The 25162-nt window shown below is 41.6% G+C and overlaps 1 protein-coding gene across 17 annotated transcripts in view; it reads right to left on the minus strand.

Moving 5' to 3' along the window:
- Positions 1–25162, minus strand: part of PTPRT (protein tyrosine phosphatase receptor type T) — a 568067-nt gene that overhangs the window by 47873 nt on the left and 495032 nt on the right. For 9 of the 17 annotated variants that reach the window (XM_083618319.1, XM_083618332.1, XM_083618326.1 and 6 more), the window contains 3 exons: positions 14054–14202; positions 6355–6432; positions 6109–6144 (listed from right to left, as the gene is read on the minus strand). In XM_083618319.1, the coding sequence (XP_083474445.1) occupies positions 6109–6144; positions 6355–6432; positions 14054–14202 (263 nt within the window). The remainder of the gene's footprint in view (positions 1–6108; positions 6145–6354; positions 6433–14053; positions 14203–25162) is intronic. The other 8 variants (XM_083618324.1, XM_083618322.1, XM_083618321.1 and 5 more) reach the window with 3 other exon arrangements.

The raw sequence follows: 25162 nt of genomic DNA on the forward strand, positions 1-25162 counted from the left end.
GTAACATGATAAGACATCCTTTGCACAAAATAAATTATTTTTGGGCTGGTGTCTGCAATGGATTTAATTACACACACATCCAATCTCACTTTCCTGGAGTAAAGGGTTGTCATTTATTTGACATCTCCTAAGGATGGCTCCAGAATGGCTAATATCACTCTCTGCATTACCCCAGTGGTAATGGAAACACTTGCAAAATTGGCTTACAGGTTTTATTTGTTTTCATGCGCATCTAGGTTATGATGTGACAAATGACTTGTTTCAAGGTGATATGCTAATAAAACATAAACATGGCCCAAAGTGAAAAACTATCATACACAACTAAGCATGTGCTTTAAAAAAAATGTGTGCCAGACACTTCAGGGTTCATGCAAAAAGCCCAGAGGATCAACCATTAGCTTCTGGCACTGAGGCTGCTGGTCAGAGAAAGAAATTACATGCCATTCCAGCATCATATAACTAACATGCTTAACTCTAATTACTGCATGAAGGGGTTAAGACCATAGAGTAAGCTGTCCTGCCAGGCTTAGCCAGGTCACACACATCCCTCACCTTGGGAGGAAGGGCTACCAAACTCCCACTTTCCATGCTTCCATCCTGTGAACCCTACCAGTAAGGAGGTCTAAGATGGATGCTCCAAGCTTAAGCAAACAATCTTTGTATTTCTATACAAGTAATTTAGAAACTAAATTACATTATACTACAACATTTATAACCTGTGGGAATCTGGTGCCAATGGTAAAATCTTGAGCCATCAACCTAAGTAGAAAATAATTTGATCCTACTCCTACGAGCAAAGTAAGAATTATTTAGCTGGACTGACATTTCTCAGAAAATTCCCAAACCCCACCCCCCTAGAAAAAGAAGGCAACTTTGCAGAATATTATCTGATTGGTCTCAACCTTCATGTGTATGTGTATGGCAGCTGCCATTTTCTCCTCACACCGCCCCAGAATGTCATTTGCATTGGGGGTGATGCAAAATGGAGGTTTAGTCTGTCAACACAGATGCTGCTGCTGCCACTGACAATGGCAACATAGAAGAAAAGAAGCTGTACTATTGCCACTTCAAACGGTAAGTTCCAACTATGAGAAACTGTAGGAAAACTTATCTCCACACACACACACACACACACACACACACACACACACAGAGAGAGAGAGAGAGAATTTCAGTCAAATGGTACCTTCAGTTTCCCTGCTCACAAATGGGGTGGAGAATTTCAAGATGTCTAAGTAATGTCTTAAGACATTATTTTGGATGGCTATTTTAAAATGAAAGCAGTTCATACCAAAATATTATTTATATTTCACCATTTAAAATATGTCTTTTCCGCATGAATATGTCTATTCCTAAAAAAACAAAAACAGATTGTCTATTCAATGTCAAATCTTGTCTTGAACGTTCGAATGGAAGAGAGTCCATAGTTTACTTCAGAAACTTGTTCCATTGATGAACTCTTCTTATAGTGAGATTTCCCCCCATAATAGTATAGCCTATGTAATTAATTCCCTGCTTTCTGCCATATCTGTATTGGCTATGGTACTCAATTGGTCCATCTCTCTCATTTCTGGCATTGTATATCTGAATATATCTGGCATTGTGTATCTGAAAACTATAAATAGGCCACCCGTTTATTATAAATAAATACCAATTTTGCCCTACTCCCCCCCCCCCCTTTGCAGGACTTCCCTTGTATCATACCCATCATTATCTACTAAATTCCTCAAAATGAGTCAAAATTGTATAGTGGAATATTGTTAAAGTGGTTCATCAATCACTTTGCCTTGACATCTCATTGGATTTTTTTCATTGCAGATGAAGTTAGGATCCTGTCCCTGCATAAACTCTGGAATAGACTGCAGCATGGCAGCTAATGTATCATGGATTGAGTTGTCAGTTTTTAAACTTCCACTTTTTAAAATAAAAACCCCCACTATAAAATAATCTAATCTTCAGATCAAGTTAATGATGCTGAAACTCAGTTATAACACACCATCATCAACTTTGCCTTTTCATCTGTTTAGATGCATATAGCAGCACTTGCTAGGAGAATACAAAATGCAGCTGTTTTTCACCTGTTTGTTCATTATTTGTTCACCTATGTATTTGTTCACGTGCATTGTGAATTTATGAGTAGAGCTTCAAGTGAAGTTCTCTAAAGGTGGTGTCACAGAAGAGAACTTCGAGAACACATAAATGTTCACATCCCAAGGAGAGAAGAGCTTTACAAGGCACCTTCTTCCCACCTGCATCTTGTGTTAAAATCAAGCCAGAGAAGTTCTGACTGCCCTGCCAACCTCATCTGCCAATTCCCCACTCTGAAAAGCACCATTCTACCTTCTATTTAATTATCGGGCCAGCAGCATTGAGGGAGGATGAGCCAAGGTAAAGGTAAAAAGGTAAAGGACCCCTGGATGGTTAAGTCCAGTCAAAGGCGGCTATGGGGTGTGGCACTCATCTCACTTTTCAGACCAAGGGAGCCGGTGTTTGTCCGCAGACAGTTTTCCAGGTCATGTAGCCAACATGACTAAACCGCTACTGGCACATGGAGGACCGTGACGAGTGCCAGAATGCATGGAAATGCCTTTTACCTTCCCGCTGCAGTGGTACCCATTTATTTACTTGCACTTCAAACTGCTAGGAGGCAGAATGAGGAAAGGCCAGCGGTTTGTCCCTTCCATGCTTTCTCTATTTCACTGTGCCACACTGCACGGAAGTGGGCCTCAAGGAAATGTGTTGTGGACCTTGCATTCTGTCTTCCATCACCACTGTCATAGCCCTTGGGAAGACAACAAATCCAATGAGCCATCAGTGCAATAGTAAGAAAGCAGGAAGGGGTACTCGATCCTCTCACTCCTCACATGCAATTGCTGCTACTCCACAATTGCTGGTGACAGGCTGACATGGGACAGAGGTGGATTGCCTTCCTTCTCTCATGCTGTCACCACTCTTATCACCACTGGCTGGGTAAGTAATAAGACAGGGGGAAAATATGTTATGGGAAATAGGAGCTAGACAGTTATTGTGTTTTGGGAACCCCAAAGGTTGGTGCGGAAGGACTTCCAAGACTTCCTTTGGCTCAGGAAATTATCCTAGATCTATTTCAGGGGTGGACAACTCCCAAGAGACTGCAATCTACTCACAGAATAAAAAGTGGCAGTGATCTACCCCCCTTTTGGGGGGTTCAGGTCAATATTGTTGAGCTTTTTTTTTTAGGAAGGAAAGCACTTTAATCATTTAGGTTGAATCAAATGTAAACAAGAAAGAGCTCACCCATCTTTATCAATTGCTTTGCATATTCTCTCTAGAATGAAACCAAAACCATTCTTGCTTTGACTGTTTGTCAAAAACAAAGCAGTTATTTTTTTTAAGTGAAATGTGCTTATATCACATGAAAATTTCAAATACAATTTGTACAAGATGAGTATAATTTAAATGCAATTTTTTCATGTGTTCTTTCAAAATATTCTGCACAAAATGGCACCTGAATGGGCCTATGACAAAGTGTTAGTGAAACTGAAATGGGACAGAATTACACAGCTCAGTCCACCTCTAGTTATACCAATAATTCCCAAAAGTTTACAATATATTAAATAACTATGCAACATACAAAATTATGGACAGATAGTCAAGAAACAGGAACATGACTATGGAGTGTGGTAAAGCAACATCACAGACATCTATGGTGGAGTTAATATACAATACCATGGTGTGCTGTCTATAATGCACAATGTTTTCTAAACGAATAACATTTGCTGGCTTAGAGATTTCAGCTCTGTGATCATGGAATTTTATAAATAATGTCAACTTTAAGCAAAGAAACTTAAGTCCTGGGTCCTACATAAATGGAGACGGGCCTGGGACCCGGGGGAGCCAGGTACATATTTATGAGTGAATGAGTAGCATGTGGCTCACAAACAACAGTGGTGCCCTGCCGAGGCCACAGAAAGTGTCACTCATGGGAACCAAATGACAGCAAGCAGTAGTGGCCTTCAGTGGTTGGACTGGGAAGCTGAGCTGAGAGGGAACTTGTGATTGTTAGTCGGCTCCTGGACCTTAAACAGATGTTTGTTCCTGAAGCTTTGGCATAATGGTGGAAGACTTCCCATTTTCACCATCCAAAGAGCTGTGCTAAGAGGTTGCTACAGATGGAGGTGAGCCATCAGGTAAGCCATCAATAGGGATAGGAAATAATTTTTACTCAAAATATCTATTGCCTGCCTCATACAATATTTATTTTGTCTTGTGGATACCAATAAACCTCTGACCACTCAAAACCCACTTTGAACCTACACATTGGAATCTGGGGCCCCCAAACACCACACCCTACAGAGGGCTAGGAGCAGAACTCAACTATTTTCACACACATGATAAGTACAACTTTCCTCAAGAGGTGTTCCAAACCACTGTTCTTTTTCAAGGAGGATACAGAATTTAGTAGATCTATTCTGCACAGGATATTCTCCCAGCTTTCAGTCTGAAATCATCAAACAAAATAAAAAATAAAAAATGGGAGAAGTCCTTAAAAAAAAAAAAAAAGGAATGTTGTGATGTTTTGTTTGTTCAATTTTTGGCTCAGATCAGGTTGGCCCAGCTTCCAGTTGTGGCTGATTTCACAAGAAAATGTGGTTTATGATTTCACAAGAAAATGTGGTTTACCATGTGTGGCTGGGAAAAATCATTGTGGGTTGGATCCAGACTTGCTCCTCCAAGTCTCCTTCCATTTGAGGGAGAGAATCAGGATTATAGAAACAAAAGAAGAACCTACTGGATCAGGCCTGCATCCTGTTCTCACAGTGACCAACCAGATATCTGTGTGAAACCCTCAAACAGTACCTGAGCACAAGAGCAATCGCTTCCAAATGTGGAGGCAGAGCACAGCCATCATAACTGGTGATTGATTCAATGGAGGTTCGCCTCTGGGGCATGTGGGACAGTGATTTTTACTGATTTCCCCTTCTTTCTATAGCCCATAGAAACAAATCTCCAGATCATGTTTTCAGTGGCCACAGGGAGGGCCACTGAGGGAAAGGAGGGGTCAGTGAAAATTGCATCCACCTTTAATTCCTCTAGTATGAGGATAACTCCTGTGAATTAAAGTATATATCCAAGTCCTTTATATTCCAGAAGAGTTGCTCAAATATCCTATGGTTCCAGCATGCAGACAAATCTCTGGGTCTGTGAGGCTCCTACCCTTGTGGTCCTCCCTCCCTCCATTACTTCCCTATCCCTTGGATTATTTTTAATGCACTAATGGTTGCACCTTGCTTGTGTTATGTTTCTGCCTACAGCAATACTCAGCCTCTGGAACCACTCAATGTGCTGCTCTCTGATATACCGTAGAGGAATTTTTTTTTAAAAAAAATCAATGCTCTGTTTATAAAATCAGGGGTCCTGGGTTTTATCTTCAGACATGCAACATCTGTGCATCAGCTTTGCAGGCGCGACCTATTTTATTTGCTCTACTAGGTGTGCAAAAAAGACAAACATATTTTTAAGCCTTTTATCCCTAAGCATACAAATATCTAATCTTAAAAAATGAAAAACAGAATGACAAGAATTGAGAGTAAAGGAATAATCCAATCTTCTTTATTGAAAGGGGAATCAATAAAAAAGAAATGAATTCCATTATGTGATTTAAATGTTCTTCATTCGGGGGCTTAGCAGAGAGCCACATTTTTATGATTTTTTCTTTTTCTTTCTGTATTGGTAGAAGTCAGAACAAATGTTCCTAACAATTTCTTCCAAATCAAAGTCCCTCAGATTCATCGTTGGGGTTAATTCTAATCCTTTAACTTTCAAACAGCATCCCCACAATGCTGTTTTGGAGAGTGTGTATGTGTGTTTAATTATCGTTTGAGACTGCATCATAGCCTTTGAAGGAATGAGACTGATAAGGTGGCAGAGTTTTGACACTGAGCATATGGTAAAATCAGTTACACATTTTGGTGACGATGAGGAGAAGTTTACCATCCAAAATGGGGGCCGCCTCAAACAAACAACAGTTTTGGAATATGTCTGCCAATATTCTATTGAGCCATTTTCAGATAGAATGGATGTGTTTTCTCATCAACAGGCTATTGTGCATCATAACAGTCCTCTTACCTAACAGTGTGGTCGATGGAACAGTGTCTGATGATACTTTGAGATGAAATTCCATTTGCGCACAGAACACGGATCAATGGAACCCAACAGAAGGTCAACAGGAGAAAAATAATGTGGAAAATAAAATAAAAACACAAAGTTAGCTGTTTCCAACATCCCAAAGACTCGGTTCTTTACTGCCATATTTATGTATCTACAGGGAAAGGCACAAAAGCACACAATCAAGAATAAAGTCTACATAAGTACCTGAGTAGTAGGAATTCAACAAAGATTTGCTCTGAAGGGTTTTGCTTTGGACAGAAAATGAACAAGGAGAGGATGGTGCTAGGTAGGAAAGACATAAGGAAGAAGCTTTAGAAATGTATAGAGAAAGATAACAGAACAGAGAGAAAAGCTCCTTAGAGAACAGAGTAGCATTTAATTCACTGGATGTGGCATAATTAAACTGCCTAGAAGCAAACAGTCTTCTAATACCACTTCTAATACCATCTAAAAAATAAATAAAATAAATAAAAATACACAAATAAAATGGGTGCCAAAAACCATAGAACTGCTCATATACAGCAGAGACAAGCAACATAACACATACAGGGCACTCCTGCTAAGCTACATATGTTCCTCCTTCCCAAACACCACACATACATTTGGAGAAGACTGCAGAATAAGAATATGGAAGCATAAATCCATAGTTGAGGTTTGGAACCCACAAGAACAACACAAGTTATCTGAATTGCATTGGACTAAAACATGTTAATGGAGGTGGACTTCCAGCCATGTCTATCAGTATTATCAATGTGCAATATCACAACTTTCACAAAATAAAAATTAGGGAGTTCTCTTTTAAACAGGTTCATGGATTTGGGTTGACGGGGTGAAGAATGTTAAATATGTACACAAAAAGCACAAATTGGAAGGAAATTATCAGATGCAACAGAAGCCTGACTCTCAAATAGATGGTTCTTGACAGCACACGTTGGCTTGAAATTCTGTGAGAATTTGAAGTTAACTTTTCTGGATATTGAGACTGGAGTGGGCAGTAGGAATGAACATGGGATGAATAAGCAAACACCTGCAATTTCTGCTCCCTTTTCTGTTGTTATTGGAATTGTTATTGGAATCTGATATCCCTGGTGGTCAATGCTCTCTATAGCTGCAACAGTCTCCTCTTCACTTTTCATCAAGCTAGTTTCTTCCCCTTCTTATGAGTCAGTTTTAGTATCATATTCCAAGGCTCTTCTAAGCCAACTTTGTCTCATCCTACTTGCATCTTGGCTGATACCTGATGTCAACTGATTCCATTTCCCAGGAACTACATGTACACACATTAGAGTGGTGCCTCAGAAGTCAAACAGAATCTGTTCCAGAAGTCCATTCGATTTCCGTAACGTTCGACTTCCAAAGCGCGGCTTCTAATTGACTGTAGGAAGTTCCTGCAGCCAATCAGAAGCCGCGGAAGCCCCAGTGGACATTCGGCTTCCAAAGAAAGTTTATTTCTCCAAACCCTTAAGGATCAACTGATGTAATGTGCTTTATGTGAGACTGCCCTTGAAGAGAATTCACAGACTTCGGCTAGTGAAAAATGCTGATATGAGTGTTGTTATAAATGTGGGGTGGTGAGATCAAATTCAGCTTTGTACATGTTAGCTTTGTACATGAAGAGAGGTACCCCCACAATTGGAGACAGGGGGTGGGGATTCAAACAAGAAACCCACCCTGTCTCTAGATTTAAGATGTCTTCCTTCAATCTTCAAGCTTTTTAATCAAGTCAAAATCATAGTATTTGCAACACTTTATGCAACACTTTTATATTTCAATATGTCTTGGAAGCTGGCTTTACATGGGCCAGCCAATATTTAAGGATTTATGGTACTCTGGTCTCAGAAAATGTGGTTCGCAGTCCTTTCACATTTGTTTCCAGTTTTACATTTATATATTTGTCTTTACCTTCACTGTGACGGGAAATGAGTTAATGCAAAAAACCCACAGTACATTAAAAAGAGAGATGTCAATAGATAAAATAGAAATAATTGTTCCATAATACCATATAAAAGTAGATAAAATCCAATATACATCAAAGCAATTTCAGAAGCAATTTCTAGATCTCCAGAGTAAACATTATTTACAAATGAATAAAAGCTCATCAGAATTACTCCATGGGGCGAACAGTGCTATTCTAACAGACTCCAGGTGGAGTTGTATCAAGCCTACAGATATTTCTATTACACTTTAAAAAAAAGCAGGTCAAGCAATTTTCCAAAGTATTGTCCCATGGGAAACTGAACAAAGTGCTAGTGTGCCAGTAGAATCTACTGTTAACAAGGTTGTTTATAACAAGGGAACTGTACCGCGTAAGATTTCACTGATGGCATTTAATGCACCTAACTCACATGTTGTACAAATCTCTTATGGAGCCAAAATCTTCCCTTAAGAAAAGGAAGTGTATACTACTAAGCATATAGGCACTAAATAGACTGGCTCTTTGGATATGTATCGATGAACACATGAGTCTTTAAAAACCATCGCCTAAAGTAGAGATGGCTAACCTGCAGCCTTTCAGATGCTGTTGGCCTTCAGATTCCATAAATGCTGACCATTGGCCATGCTGGTTGGGGCTGATGGGAGTTGGAGTCCAACAACATTCCTAAATAATTACACTAAGAATGCAAATTAGTTTTTAAAAATACCGAGACTGGGATTATTTTGACCTGCTAGTGCTCTTTCAGCACAAGTTCTATAAAAAAGGTAAAGGGACCCCTGACTGTTAGGTCCATTAGTGGACGACTCTGGGGTTGCGGTGCTCATCTCGCTTTATTGGCCGAGGGAACCAGCGTACAGCTTCCGGGTCATGTGGCCAGCATGACTAAGCCGCTTCTGGCGAACCAGGGCAGTGCATGGAAACCATGTTTACCATCCCGCTGGGATGTGCTTTCAAACTGCTAGGTTGGCAGGAGCAGGGACCGAGCAATGGGAGCTCACCCCATCGCAGGGATTCGAACCACTGACCTTCTGATCGGCAAGCCCCAGGCTCTGTGGTTTATACCACAGCGCCACCCACATCTCCCGAAGAAGTTCTATAGGAAACCCTAAAATTCACTAGTGAACCAGTTCTACAGCACCATAGGCAGCATCACGCTGAATTATCCAGTGAATACAAGTTTACTCTTGTGACTTCAACTGCCATTGAAAAATAAACTAGTAAATCTTAGAACAAAGGCTAGATTTCCTATTGCTATTGCAGACACCAGGACAGTTTGAAGGCCTTGCTGTTCCCAGCCCAGAGGACTCAGAAGTCTTGTTGGCTTTGTGTAAAATCTCTCTTAACCTTTGCATCCCAAATCTAAGCAATTTGTTGTTTGAGTAGTCACACAATCTTGTGCCTTGCATCACCTCTCCAGCCTTCCAGAGCCTGACTCTCTTGGCCGATGCCTCCTGCCTCTGCCCATTCTGCACTTTTTTTCTCTTCCCTGTAACCTAATCATTGGCCTGATGTGGTGTATAGTGCCTGCACCTGGCTCTTCAAGCTTGTCATTGTTTTAACCTGTGCCCACCCTGGAGCACACCATTTGTCTCTGATTCCAAGTGGCCCTGGCAGTTATGCAGACAATAGGAGATTCACAAGGAAGACAAGCCAGAATAAGATACCAAGAGATGCTTTGAATCTCCATGGAGAAGTATATTCCTTGTTCTGCCAAGTCAAATCCAGAAGTTGGGTTTTCTCTGGAAGTCCTGAGTCAGGGCTAAAATTGTGCTAGTAACTGAGCTGACAAAGAGCAGCTAGAATCAAGTAAACTCTCTCTCTCTCTCTCTCTCTCTCTCACACACACACACACACACACCCTTACACAAGACTCTGTTGTTCTCAAGGTTTGGGACATCCAGGGTTTCCAGATGGAAACCTCTCTCTTTTTCTAAAATCATTATCATTAATTATTGTTAATTGTTCAATTATTATTAAACAAAACAAAAGTGCCTCAATAAATACAGTGGTACCTCGGGTTAAGTACTTAATTCGTTCCGGAGGTTAGTTCTTAACCTGAAACTGTTCTTAACCTGAAGCACCACTTTAGCTAATGGGGCCTCCTGCTGCTGCCGCACTGCCAAAGCACGATTTCTGTTCTCATCCTGAAGCAAAGTTCTTAACCTGAGGTACTATTTCTGGGTTAGCGGAGTCTGTAACCTGAAGTGTATGTAACCTGAAGTGTATGTAACCTGAGGTACCACTGTACAGTTTCAGATTGCTAAGGCAAAGGGAAGTACTCAACTTCCTCTCTCATTAGTGCAAGGGTTTCCCCTTGCACAATGGTACTTTCCTCCTCTTCTTGCCCTCCCCCTCTCCAAATCTCCTAGGGAGGCTTGGGGGAAAACACAGAACAGATTTAGGGGATATGCAAGGGGAGAAGGGAGAAAAAGTCCAGCTGCACAAGCAGAAATTCTGTCACTGACAGGATGCTTACTTTACCACTACATTGGATATAACCCAAAGTGATAGCATACTGTGTCATACAGACCTTAAAACGCTGAATTCTAATATATAAGAATGGATTTGCCAGTGCTTCCAAAGCAACACAGCAGTGGCTTGTGAGGGTTTGTGTGTATATGGAAGCAGTAGTGTGTTCCCAGTAGTGATCGTGTTGTGCTTATTTAGACAGGGATCAGGTAGGGTGAAGCAGCAAGGTCGATGGAGTTCCAAGCTGGTGGCAGCAGCCCCACCACTATACCCACACCTGCAGAGCCACCACCTCCAACTCTGGCGCTCCCCAAGGTTTGCTACTCCAGGTGCGCAGCCTGGGAGTCATTTTAGACTCACAGCTGTCCATGGAGGCACAGGTCAAATCTGTGTCCAGGGCAGCTGTTTACCAGCTCCATCTGGTACGTAGGCTGAGACCCTATCTGCCTGCAGACTGTCTCGCCAGAGTGGTGCATGCTCTGGTTATCTCCCGTTTGGACTACTGCAATGCACTCTACGTGGGGCTACCTTTGAAGGTGACTCGGAAACTACAACTAATCCAGAATGCGGCAGCTAGACTGGTGACTGGGGGCGCCGAGACCATATAACACCGGTCTTGAAAGACCTACATTGGCTCCCAGTACGTTTCCGAGCACAATTCAAAGTGTTGGTGCTGACCTTTAAAGCCCTAAACGGCCTCGGTCCAGTATACCTGAAGGAGCGTCTCCACCCCCATCATTCTGCCCGGACGCTGAGGTCCAGCGCCGAGGGCCTTCTGGCGGTTCCCTCCTTGCGAGAAGCAAAGCTACAGGGAACCAGGCAGAGGGCATTCTCGGTAGTGGCGCCCGCCCTGTGGAACACCCTTCCAGCAGATGTCAAAGCAATAAACAACTACCTGACATTCAGAAGACATCTTAAGGCAGCCCTGTTCAGGGAAGTTTTTAACGTGTGATATTTTACTGTATTTTTGGTTTTTATGGAAGCCGCCCAGAGTGGCTGGGGAGGCCCAGCCAGATGGGCGGGGTATAAATAATAAATTATTATTATTATTATTATTATTATTATTATTATTATTATTATTACATTGTCCCATCCCCACCCAAGTTCAGCCTCACACAACAATTGGGAGGATGAAACCCCTTCATGTACCACCAACTGTGTTGTTTTGCCCCCAAACTAACAAGGGTTTACTATTCTAGACAAATAGAACAATCACATCCTTTCTCTTGTTCTATACACAGTATAGTGAATGTACTCAACTGATTTTTGCGGAGGAAATATGCTGAAAGTTTTGCAGCTTTTGCTGAGGCTTTCAGGATCTGGAGGAAAGCTTTAACTACTGCAGGAGTTAGGTATTCAACCTGAATTTCACAACTGGTGAACTTCCGTGTCAGCTCTAATAATACTCATAAGGAACTTTTTTCTGCACTCATCATCTTTGCCCTTATTGTTCCCATCTAAGTTCCCAGTAGGCAATGCTAACTTTATAACTGCACATGACAGCATGGCTTTGAATGCAACATCAGATGTCATGCTAGCATAACACCTTCCCGTGGACTTCCTTAGGCAATGTCCTCTGTTTCAGAAGTGAATATTTCACGCCCTTTAGTTTCAAAGCAAAACTGCTTGGCTTCCAAACTGAGATTCCTGAATAAGCAACCTGTGATAAAATCCTAAACTTTATCTTCCTTTTTCTTCTCTTACTTTCCAACAGCTGTCAACCTGGTTGTGTCCATGATACAGAGTACTCCTTTGGACCACTCCTGCCAGATCTGCTTTATGTATGACCTACTGCATGACAGTCCATCAGTGTGGTGTCAGCGCAGCGGTGCCTCTGTGCTGGATGGATCATTAGTGTATCATTGTTCATTTGATACGGCGTCTCACTCATCATGCTCATGGGATGCCAGGCTTCAGGAGATGTGCTCTGTGTAATGTACCTCACTGGATGCTACAGATACTTGTGGATAATTTTAGCTCCCTAGTCTGATCTTCCTTGCCATCTCTTTTTTTCACTGAGTAGGTACCTATATCCATTTCTTCTGTAGGGTACTGGGTAAAATCACAGCAGCTTCGATACAAGGCTTCTTACATGGCAGATTCCACACTCCACAAAATTATTTTATGTTTCCTGGTTTTTAAAACATTACAGTTTGGAAGAAGAAGAAGAGTTTGGATTTAATATCCTGCTTTATCACTACCCGAAGGAGTCTCAAAGCGGCTAACAATCTCCTTTCCCTTCCTCCCCCACAACAAACACTCTGTGAGGTGAGTGGGGCTGAGAGACTTCAAAGAAGTGTGACTAGCCCAAGGTCACCCAGCAGCTGCATGCGGAGGAGCGGAGACGCGAACCCGGTTCACCAGATTATGAGTCTACTGCTCTTAACCACTACACCACACTGGCTCCCTCACAGTTACCAGAGTCCTATTCCTGACCACAAATGAGCACAAAAGCTGAGGCCATTTCTGCTTCCGTGGCTCCTAGCCCTCCCTGGACATGCTAGGGATATAACCTGGGACCTTCTTCATGTAAAGCCAATACCCTGCTAGTGAGCTACAGCCCTTCCATTAACAGCTACTGAGAATGGTTGCAGGTGGAAGTGGAATGTCTGTAGTTTCCAGGCGTCCTCTAACACTGACCATATTTCTGGTTTCTAACTTTGCCTGTGAACCTGCACTCTCTAACTAAAACAGCTTAGCATAGTTTTAGATAGTATTGATTAATAACTGAGCCATGTGTTGTTTTGGAGAGAGAGAGAAAATTAAGCACAGAGGATTGTAACAAAAATGCAGTGCTCTGTTTTCTGTGTGTTTCCTCAGCTGTCCAGCAAGACATATCCTTCAATCTTAGAGGAAATTTAAATTCTATCAGCACCATCATCAGCTGCACTGTACTGATGTGATATTCCTTTCCAGTGCCAGGGCAGGGGGAAGTCAAACCACAGGCATGGGATGTGGCAGAGATCAGCAGCTGTGTAACAATGCTGGGTTGATCTGGACCTAGTAATGGAGGAATAGGTTGCTATGGACATGTAACACCTGACCTGGAGCTGTTGTTCCTGCTCTGATGAACTGTGGCAACTGTATGGTTGCTGTATGGCCACTAGATCATGAAGAACCCCAACTTCCAAATATCCCTGGGGTTGGTTTGTCTGTTTGGGGGTTGCACAGCCAGTTCAAGAACCATGTGCAGTTGTTCTACTTAAGTCAGAATTCAGTGAAACAGAAACTTGCCTAAATTGCTCAGGTGCTAAAATGAATTATTTTAATACTTTTATTCAAGTGACATTAGAAAAAGCAGAGACCTGTAGCAGAAAGAGAAACATCTCAGGAACAGAAATGGAGACATTTCACTCTCCCAGTTATTTTTATTACTGTTGTTTCCCTTACAATACGTTTCAAATCCTTAAGATTTTTGTTCCCATGGGATCCAAGAGTTTTAATTACCACAAAGCTTTCTGAATATGGAGGTACCAATTGCAAACAAGTAAAACTTACTGAATCCATTAACATCTTGGCAGCTTGAAGAAAAGGCTTCTTCATTATGAGCAGAACTGAGTTTCGTAGCAGTCTTGTCTGAAGAAGCAACAGGGCCCATTTCTCTCTGACTGCTGCTCTGCGTCTCCTTTTGCTTCTTGGCTAGTTTCCTTCAGGGTGTTTTGAAGAGGGAAGAAACCATTGTTAGGGTTTTTGTTTTGGTTTTACCATTTCTTAACTGATCAAATTGAAAGAAAACAAGCCGACAAAATAATACCTTAAAAGAGAGAAAAAATATATTTCCGGTTTTGAGCAACATGCAGGTCTATTTGCAAATGTGAGGAAGCATCACATTGCATCTCCATTGTAAGCATTAGCAATGGAGAGTGCATATGGAAACTAGCAATGGAGTGTCATGTAAACTGAGAGCAAACAAAAGCAGGGCCAAGGAAAAGAGAAAACGGCAGAATGGGATATTAATGGGAAAATACCAGGCAACTGCCTAAATCCAGCCTGGAATTTCCCACTGATAAGTTTACACTAGATCAATACCTAAAAGTCCAGGGCCAAATCTACTTCCCTTGAGAAATGCCTTGTCTCTTCCCCATATACCAATCCAAAGTGGAAAGCTGGTTGTCACCATGGGGCAATGTGTGGGGATCTCAGGTTGGGGCTTTGTCCCTTTACCTTGTTTCCAAAGAAGCCTAACAGAAAAGAGCAGGTATCGCACAAAAGGAAACACTCTTTAAGGTGTTGTTGACACAGTTGCTTAAACTGAGTTTTTGATTCTCCATACCCGAGTGTAAATGAAATGAAAAGCTACCATTAAATAGTTGTATTTACATATTTTTTATAAAAATATATATGTTTTTCTCCCTGATTCCTACGACATCAAGAGCAAAGGTGACACTTTATATATATCCTGGGCCGATAAACATTCTTGTTTGGGGTATTATTCACTTGTGAAACCCTTGATGTCATGCGTAGGGAAACATTTTCATCTGACGGGCAGGATCAAAAGTGGCAACCCTCTGTGGGTCACATTTGACCTATACACCTGTTTTAGTTACCTGACATGATATGGCATACTTCGTAAGTGCTCCGAAAGAAGGGACATCCTGGTTTTTTTGTGTGAGATCACGGCGGCCATTTTGGCTGCCACTCTCTCTCTCACTTTCATGCCCTGCTCTCTCACCCTGAATAAAGCACTTGAGAGCATAACACAGGTCACAAGACTCACCCGGGAGCAGATCCTGGAGGACATACATCATGGTTTTGGCTCGGGGAAAAGTTCAACGTTGTGATATGGCATCAGATAGATTCAGACTCCCCAAAAGCAATAAGGTTTGTATTTGGCTCCAAATCGAAGCAGCACCAAATACAAGTCCGGGCTGCAAAGGAGCAGCTGACAACACTTTCTAAAGTTCCCAATTGTCCCTTTGCAGTTGCAGTTTTAGGGGAGCTCCTGAGTAGAAATGATCCTGCTTGAGGCAGCAGGGCTTGCATTCCATGCCCAATTTAAACAGTCCAAAACTGCAAGCCAAGGAAATCAGAAGTGCACTCTGAGGCTCTTGGTTGTTCCCATAACAGCCTTGAAGTCCAAATTAGATAGGCTCATGGGCCTAATTTGTCCTGTGGGCCAGAGTTTCCTCACCACTGCTCTGTTTCCAGAGGTAATATCCATCTAAATATTAGATGCTGTGAGAGAAGGCAGAAAACAGCAGAAGAAGGTTGTTTCCTTCACACACTATTTGTGTGTGGACTTTTCCTGAAAGCATCTAGCTGGCCACTGTTTTATGGAGATGGACCTTTGGTCTAATACTGCAGGTGTCTTATGTTCTTAAAATGGCCTACTGAGTGCCACCTAGTAATTTCCTGTTTGCCATTTCTAAACAGAAACATATACCACATTAGTTACAGAAGACACAGTCCACATTTCATATACACATCAGATTTGGTTGAAAATACTGCTGATTAATTCCTACCTATCATTTTCAGGTGGTGAGTAGTTCTCCTGAATTTGTTCCCATGTGGTGAGAATGATCCAGTATTAGTATGTATGAGGGCAGGAGAAGATGGGGCCTTGAGGAGAACCTACCACTGCCACCTCCTTTCCTTCTCCAAGGTACATTTCTAGGGTCTTAAGATAGGAATAGGGAGCAGAGCTCATAGGATATTTGGTGCTCTTTGCAAGCACTATGAGTCATAAGATCCCCAAATCTGTATTTATTGTACCTTGTGAACCCTCTACATGTCAAGGATCTTCAGGAAATTATTGGTGCCTCTGTTGTCAATGACACACACTGGACTCAAGTCTAGATACAGGCTTGAGAGCACCTAAATGATCACAACAAAGGAGCATTAGCAGCAGAACAAACTAAGCTTTTCTCATCTTCCTCTTTCTGACACCTGACATGCTGCTGATATGCTGTCATAGAGGGGAGAGCAAGAAGCCCTCCTTCCCTTTCATAGCTGACAAAACATCACTTAAAAGGTAAAAGGAATGGTTATTTGGGGTCCACGAGGTTGTGTGTGTGATAGGGAGGGGCTGTAAGAGAGTAGGCTAATGTATTTCTGAAAATGTACTTGGTCAGAAAATAAGCAGAGTTATTTCTCTCTTTATTTTACTAGTGAATTTGATGTGAATTAGAAGTTCCCCTCTTTAGTAAACACTAGGTCCCAACTCTTTCCTTGTGGAAATTCACTGAGAAGAAACAGCTCACCTGAGAAATGTCATCTTATGTTGGCTTTGCCACATTAAAACTGAATATGAGAAAAAGAGGCCAAGTAATATTATATATAAAATGTTTGCATGATTTTTTCTTCGTCTTACAGCAAGAAACATAAATAAAAGAAACATTTCAGCGCACTGGTCTCAAATGTTGAGATGTCATATTCATCTGTGGAGATATAACATCTCACCAGAATTACTAGTAGTGTACTACCCAACCTCTATCCACCATAAACCATTTTGGGATGTGACTGCAATTCTTTGAACAAGGCTCATCATTTCACTTAGACAGAGCAAAGCTACCCACTGAGACAGAATTGGTGTAAGAGCAACTATACGTGACTTCTTTCTCACACTTTCCTAAAATGGACTGCAGAAATATCCTAAAATAAGGCACTAGGCCTGTAAGAGAGAGAGAGAAGTCACATTAAATTAACCACCCTTCTACAGGAGATTTGCCTGCGTTGAGTGTAAAAATCAGAAATTATTAAGAGTGACAGCAAAACCTTTGAAATAATAAACAACCAGTCCACTGTCAGCTCTAAAATTGCTCTCCTCGCCCCCACCCCAAAGCCTACCCAACAATGGGAGATCCCATTGTTTGCCTCTGACTACCAGCTGTATGAAAATGGAGAAGAGTGATCAACTCTGCTTCTGTTGACATTTGGCTGCTCAAGTCTTCATTCATATCTGAAGGTGGTGGGTGGGGTGGGGGGGACTCATTCAGAATGAATATTTGACATTCTATAAACCAGCAGCCCGGAAAGATACCACATAAATCTTCTGCACCAGCAAAGAAGTTTGCTCACATGGCCTCCATTGATAAGAAAATAAAACAAATATAAGGAAAGAAAGGAAGATTACTGTAAGCAGGGACTTTAATCTTATTTTCTTTGTTATTGAAATCTGAATAATGTAATTAAATTATGTTAAGAGTTTGCAGTTTCCCACAAACTAAATTGACTTGCTCACAATCAATGATGAGCCTAAAACATGCCTCCATCTTTAAGGAAAAATTAATTGGATCCTTGCATAGAAAATCTTTCTTTTCAATTATTTATCAACCATGCTTATTTAATACTGCAGTCTGCCAAGGAAGCCTTGCTGAAAAGCCATGGTTGCACGTATACCTAGAAAGAATTCCCCAAGCTGATTGGGTACCCTACAGATTGGCCTTGGTTGCGACTTCCACCAGCCCTCAGCCAGTATGGGTATTGGTTAGGGATGCTGTTGTTGTAGTAGTCCAACAACATACGGAGGGCACCAGGTTGGGGAAGGCTGCTTTAGGATCATAGGTTGCTCGTTATTTAGAAAAGTCACAACAGAACTGAAATTTTAATGACAATGAATCACATTTAAACATCAGAAGAAGGTGACTGCTGAAGCCTTGTCAACTAATGGGATGACTCCCACCCAGAGTGGCCTTTGCATTCATTTGCTGTGAGGCAACAAATAGGAATCACATGCTTTTCCAGAGCTTACTGCTGTTGTCTGTTTCCCTCAGTCTCTCTACTATGGCTGTTTGAACCATGCCAGGGATTGAAAATACCATTTGCATACAGCATTTTGATTACAACAATGACATGGCCACACTTTTTTGAATGGAGCAGGTTCAGAAAGTTTGTGTTGCTGGGGAGACTGTTTTGATCTGCTTGTTGTGTTGATTCTGGGCTGCCTATTTTAATTTGAAAACATGTGTCTGTTTTAAATGGTTCCTTCTGTTTTGTTATGCTGACCTATGCTGTGCTCGGCGTACATATTTTGCAAGCAATTTCCCCTTATATATTTTCACAAGTTACTTTCACCAATGTGCACATTTCCGTATGCACTTTCCCCTAATATATGTATTTTTTGTAATTTGTATCCATAGTTTTGGTGAAGAACTGCATTTGGAAAAGTGTGTTTGGTTTTTGTGTGTGTGTGTTAAAGCAGCTTCATTTGGGTTTGTCTATCAGTTCAGGGACTGCAAATTCCTGAGTAGCTAGGTTCACATTAAAATGGGAACCAAATTAATTTCTTCTTCGTTCCTATATGTGGACTGCTTCCAGAGGGCTTGTCCTGAGAGGCAGCATAGAAATATTGAAAATATATACTGTAAAGATAAATAATAGGACCTAGAGTCTCACCTAAGACAAATCTATTGCAGAAACTTTTCAAAATATCACATGCTGCTAAAATATATATCCAAATGTGTTGCTTTTGGTTTAATGCTGACCACTGTGCAATAAAGTAACTAATCTTCTGTATTTTTTTGGGGGGGGGAGGACAAAACATTGAACAAATATAGTAAAATGTAAATCAATTTATTTCAAAACGTGAGAATGAGGGGGGAGGGGAAGGCACTAAAAAGGTTTGTCAGTGGAAGCCAATTCATGTTTACTCAGATGTAAGTCCCATTGGGCTTACTCCTTAGTAAGCAGGTCCAGAACTGCAGCCTCAGTCTGTTTTGCTGTTAATCCTTTTTGACAGGAAGTTGGATAGAGACATTAAAGCTTTGGAGCCTCAATTACATTTCATGTTTACCAAATATGGGCAGCCAGACCCAAGACTAGCTGTGTAAACTGCAGCCATAATTTTTGCAAGCTGCCTTGAGTCAAAATGCAGAGTATAAATAATGGAAAGAACATCAATACCTAAATATTTACAAGGGATGCTATGTTCAACCCCTAGTGAAATGAATTGAAATTAGCAGTTCCAGCAGCACAGGATATATAATCCCAGTCTTAGTGGGTTGTTGTACAGAACGAAGGTCCAGTGCACATTTGAGGAGGAGCTGTCACTAATGTGAGCTTCTTTATTTATTGCAATGGAAGGGGCATCTAAAATATCAAGCCACTCCTGAAATGGGAAAACTCGCAGTTTCTAAGGCTGTGTCTGTACATCAGTGGTCCTGCAGTATTTTGGTTTGGGGCAATTTTGGCAACCAACACCTTCAGAGTGCTGCTCTTACATCTGAGATGGTTCTGAAACAAAGGGAGCTCCAGCAGGAGAAGCGATCACTATATGGCACTTTGTTTCCACTGATGTACCTTTACAACCTTTAGTGAGTTTTAAGGAACACCATCACAATCTTATTACAGGATTCTGAACATTTCAATTGTTTGCAATGAAGGAAAGAAACAATCAACTACTACATAACTTTTCAGCGGAATTAAGGTGCTCAAGATAGCTCATGATGCATAGAGAATGATACTCTTAATCTCAGGGTCATGGGTTCCCGTCCCACGTTGGGCAAAAGATTCCTGCACTGCAGGGGGTTGGACCAGATGACCCTCATGGTCCCTTCCAACTCTACAATTCTATGCTTCTATGGCTCATAGATCGCCGAAGAATTGATGCTTTTGAATTATGGTGTTGGAGGAGACTCTTGAGAGTCCCATGGACTACAAGAAGATCAAACCTATCCATTCTGAAGGAAATCAGCCCTGAGTGCTCACTTGAAGGACAGATTGTGAAGCTGAGGTTCCAATATTTTGGCCACCTCATGGGAAGAGAAGACTCCCTGGAAAAGACCCTGATGTTGGAGAAGATTGAGGGCACAGGGAGAAGGGGACAACAGAGGACGAGATGGTTGGACAGTGTTCTCGAAGCTGCCAACATGAGTCTGACCAAACTGCAGGAGGCAGTGGAAGACAGGAGTGCCTGGCGTGCTCTGGTCCATGGGGTCACAGAGAGTCGGACACGACTAAATGACTAAACAACAACAACAACAAATGGCTCATTCTGTGATTCTACTTCAGCCAGCTCTGCCAGTGTGGCCACGCAGCATTGACCTCATAGTCTCCCTCCCCTGCCCGTGCCCCATCATGGTAAGTGGCCATGAGACTAATCTCAGGAGGACATCTCCACCACTCTACTCCACCATTCTTGCACCCCCTTTCACCGAAAAGCCAACTACTTGATAGCAAAACCAGTTATCACCAACCATTTCCTACCGACATTTATGTTCTCAAGACACAAACCTTAGGGTGATGTATCAGCCTTCATACAACAGCCCAATACAATGCATGTCCCCTCTGAGATAAGCCCAAATGAGTTCAAAGGAGTTCACTCCCAGAAGGGTGTGCACAGTACTAAAAGCTGAGGCTGATAATATATGGCTGTTCAGATGGGGGAGTTAAACATTTAGCCCCCAAAGTCCACACACACTGGTGATGTCAGCCTATGCCATTCTTTTGCTTATCCCGGCATGACAGACAGGGGTGGCTGCAGTACCAGTGTGGTGTAATTTGCCTGGCAGTTATCACATTTTCAGTGGATGGAAAAAGGAACCCACTTTCCTATTTTCTGTTGTTTCAAGCTTGGCACAAAAGCACTGAGCTGAGAGTCCAAGAAAACAATGTACAGATATATACTTTATGAAAGGAGGATATTATATATATATTGCAGAAGGGCCATATTATTGCAGTAAATTTTCAAGTGAAGTTTGTTTTTATATATCTTTTTACCATACATGACTTCAGTATTTTGGTCTGTGTGATCTGGAATAATGACAGATTTCTGGATTTGCTAATGGAACACAGGTACATAAATTACTTGGCACCAGAAGTTTGTCAGATTTCTCAGTGGGAAATGCTAATCTAAAATGAATATGTCCTTAATAATGAACACTCTGGGCCACTATTGAGGCTTTAAAAGGGGTTTGTAAACAAAGCTGAGAATTGCTTATTAAATTCAGCTTAAATTATCTCTGGCAATAGGTTGCTGAATGCTCTGATGCTTCAGCTTCTTCACAATGTTGATAATGACAAAGGGCTGGATCTGGCAGGCTTCGTTTGCTTTTGCAGGAAATGAACAATGCTGTTTTGAGACTGAATGACTCTCCACAAAATGGAATATTTTGGCTTCAAATGCATGTGCACCAAAACATTTCCAAAGCCAGCAAAGTGATTCTCTTTTATGTAGTGGACACAAGGGGTTTCTGAGACACACTAACCTGGACTTGGATGTTTAAACAGAGAGGTTTGCTGGAATTTACTAGAGTTCAGTTCCTTTCACCTAGCACTAAGAAAAGCAAAACCATAGCTCAGTTTTCTGCCCTGCATAGATGAGGGCCAGTATGTTGAACATTAGGAGAGCTAAGTAGTGAAGAAACATTCTTTGAGCTGTACTCCAGTCCTCCCTGAAACTTTCATGGCTTTCCTAATCATTATAAGAGCTGTAGATCAACATATCAGAATGAGGGAATTTCGAATGAATGTTATACTGCATGGTAGGGAACTCTAGGAACAGAAGAATCTGCCTTTTCATAAGTCAGACTATTGGGCCATCTAGCAGGGGCTTTCCAGGGTTTCAGACAATGATTTCTTGACCTTCTGTATACAAAGCCTGTGCTTACTACTTAAACTACAGCCCTTCCCAAAACAAGCTCTAATATGTAGACATAAAGAGGGCTGATCGCCGAAGAATTGATGCTTTTGAATTATGGTGCTGGAGGAGACCCTTGAGAGTCCCATGGACTGCAAGAAGATCAAACCTATCCATTCTGAAGGAAATCAGCCCTGAGTGCTCACTGGAAGGACAGATCCTGAAGCTGAGGTTTGGCCACCTCATGAGAAGAGAAGACTTCCTGGAAAAGACCCTGATGTTGGGAAAGATTGAGGGCACAAGGAGAATGGGACAACAGAGGACGAGATGGTTGGACAGTGTTCTTGAAGCTACCAACATGACTTTGACCAAACTGTGGGAGGCAGTGGAAGACAGGAGTGCCTGGCATGCTCTGGTCCATGGGGTCACGAAGAATCGGACAGGACTAAACAACAACAAGTCATAGAAGGCACTCCAATGGTGATTAGCAGCCTCTACTCTTGCTTGCTTGAAAGCCATTTCACACAGGACATGGGTTGATCCACGCTGAAATAAGGCATATGGTTAATAGTCAACCAGTTCATCATGTGTGCCCAGTAGGCCATAGCTGTCAGCATCTCCACTATGCTGAATTGTCTCTGAGTTAACTATTCAATTACTTTGTGCAAAACCACACAATGTTTTCAGATGAATTTCAAATATGTTGGTGAGCTGCTGATGGTTCTGGAAGAGGTGTCAATAGTATCTCATTTAGGTGACACTAAAAGAGTTTCTCTCTTCCACCTAGCTGTGGCTGTAGCAGTGCAATAAAAAAGGTAAATCAGAACTGTGAAAACAATACACTTTTACTTTGGAGTGAGCATTTGTGATTCAAGATGCAGAGATATTACAAGGGGGGGCGAAGCATACAAAAGTAGACAGCTTTTGACAGCTTTTTAAAAAAGAGCCATTAATTCAATATCTAGAGACCCTTCTTCAGCCACCAAAACCCAAATGAAAAAGTCAAACTCAACTCAAATTCTCAAACTCAAATTAGTTTGTTGCTTTTTAAGCTATTGAAGGCACAGAGATCCTTCTTGGGGCAGGGTAAATAAAATGATAAAAAAGTTAAAGCAACTACCATTGCTAGACCTTGAGCTCTAACTAACATGCAGAACCAAGGCAGAGGATAGTCAGCCGGTGTGTTGAGCTGTCTTCAGAGTGACAGAAGCATTTATCTGAAAATGCTTCCCTTCTACAAATAAGGCAATTGAAATGCTATCTCTGAAGTCCTGACAACCTGTATCAATGACAACTCCTGCTCTCTTCCCTGACCAGTTTCCCATAAACACAACAACTGGAACATCCAGGGGAAGTGGCTTTCATCACATTAATGTCAATCACAGAGCATAGGCTGTATAAAGTGTGAAGCTAGCAAGAAACTCACTATTGTATGTGTGTGTTTCATTCATTATGTAAATGGCAAGTGTCTGAAGAAACAGCTGCTGGATGGATACTTCAGAGAAGAATGTAACAGAAGTAACCAGTGTGTGCTGACATAAATTTAACATCAACATGTCGATATCAAAGAATTACTGCATGTATTGCGCTCATTTGCCCAAGAGCAAAGAAAGAATGTGGGGACGCAGTCTATCAGAATGCTTTTCAGGCAGCAGGGTAGAAGTTATTTATAATTAGTACCTAACAAGGACCAGGTTTCAATTAAGATGTGCAATCGCTACAGAGCTATTTACTTAAATTATGTGGGGATGAAGAACCTTTGTGCTCTAGTCTTCTCAATGACATTCTCTGTTCAAGGCTATTCCAGTATATGGTCTGAAGGCACATGAGGCCACCACCTTTCTGAAGCTAACCAGGTCTGGAACTGGGTGGTGACCACCTGGGAACCACATGCGCTTCACCTTGGGTTCTGTGATGGAAGAAAGTGATATAAATGCTACAAAATTATGTCCTCAACTCATAAGGGCTGAGACAGAGGATGGGAACTAGGCAGAAGTGATATGATAAATTCTTTGATGGGGTGAGAAGATAGAGAGAAACAGCGAGGCTGAGCAACATATGTGAAGGAGGCGAAATGTGTGAGTGTGGACACAATGAGAAAATGAGCCTTGGATATAATAGGCTCTGTCTCTCTGAACGTATCTGTTCTGCTTCACTTCCATTGTACAAAGTGCTATTCCATCTGCAACACTTGCTTGTCTGGCCACTGCTCAAGCAACCCATAAAAAGGGTCTGCCCAAATGTAATCCTTCTAATAGGTAGTGCTGTTGTGCAGTTTTCTTTTCAATGATCTCAAAGGGGCTTGGCATGGGAACCTTATGTGAAGTATGTAAGATCAAAGGTTTCTTCAAACTAGAAAGAGAATCGATGTTTTATTTAGCTTCATGTATCTCAAGAAAACAAGAAATAGATTCAGCATGTAAATGGTGCCATTTTCCAAAACTGCAGGTATAATTTCCCCCCAAATTATTCTTTAGGAACTACTCCATATATTGCCTATGTATGTGATTGCAGTGAGAATGAAAAGTATTCCCTGCACAACACTAGTTCTCTACAGTAGATGTTAAGTGTGCGGTGAAATGGTGGCTGGGAATTCATATTGGAGTTGTTGAAGTCTCCAAATATTTTAGATGAGATAAGATGTAGTGCCATAGATTCCTCAAACTCATAAAGATAGCCAAATGCAGCAAAAGAAGAGGCTTTAGCCTATATTACACTCCAACAACAATATTGGTATAACAATAATAGTAATTAAGAATTGTATGCAGCTCTATCAACCTAATCCCTCCCACTGCCTCTATCTGCTGCCATTATCTGCGAAGAAGTAAGGAAAGAAAGGGAAGAAAGGGGGGGAGTGTGTTTGGATGGTCAATTCAGAGGAGTTGTGAATTCTTCTGTGGCTCAGATTTTACTCTGAGCCATAGAAGAATTTCAGGGTTTTTTTGTAAAGTCCCTGTCTATTCCGTATGCAATATTTATGAGCCCCTGAAATTTGTATCTGAGCTCAGAGCTGCCCACCAGCATTTATACCTTTGGATGATTTTTGCACATTGCCTGGCATGCTGTGGTTGCTGCCATACTTGTGGCTGCTC

This window comes from Podarcis filfolensis (assembly GCF_964270895.1).
Source record: "Podarcis filfolensis genome assembly, chromosome: 6".
Classification (NCBI taxonomy): domain Eukaryota; kingdom Metazoa; phylum Chordata; class Lepidosauria; order Squamata; family Lacertidae; genus Podarcis; species Podarcis filfolensis.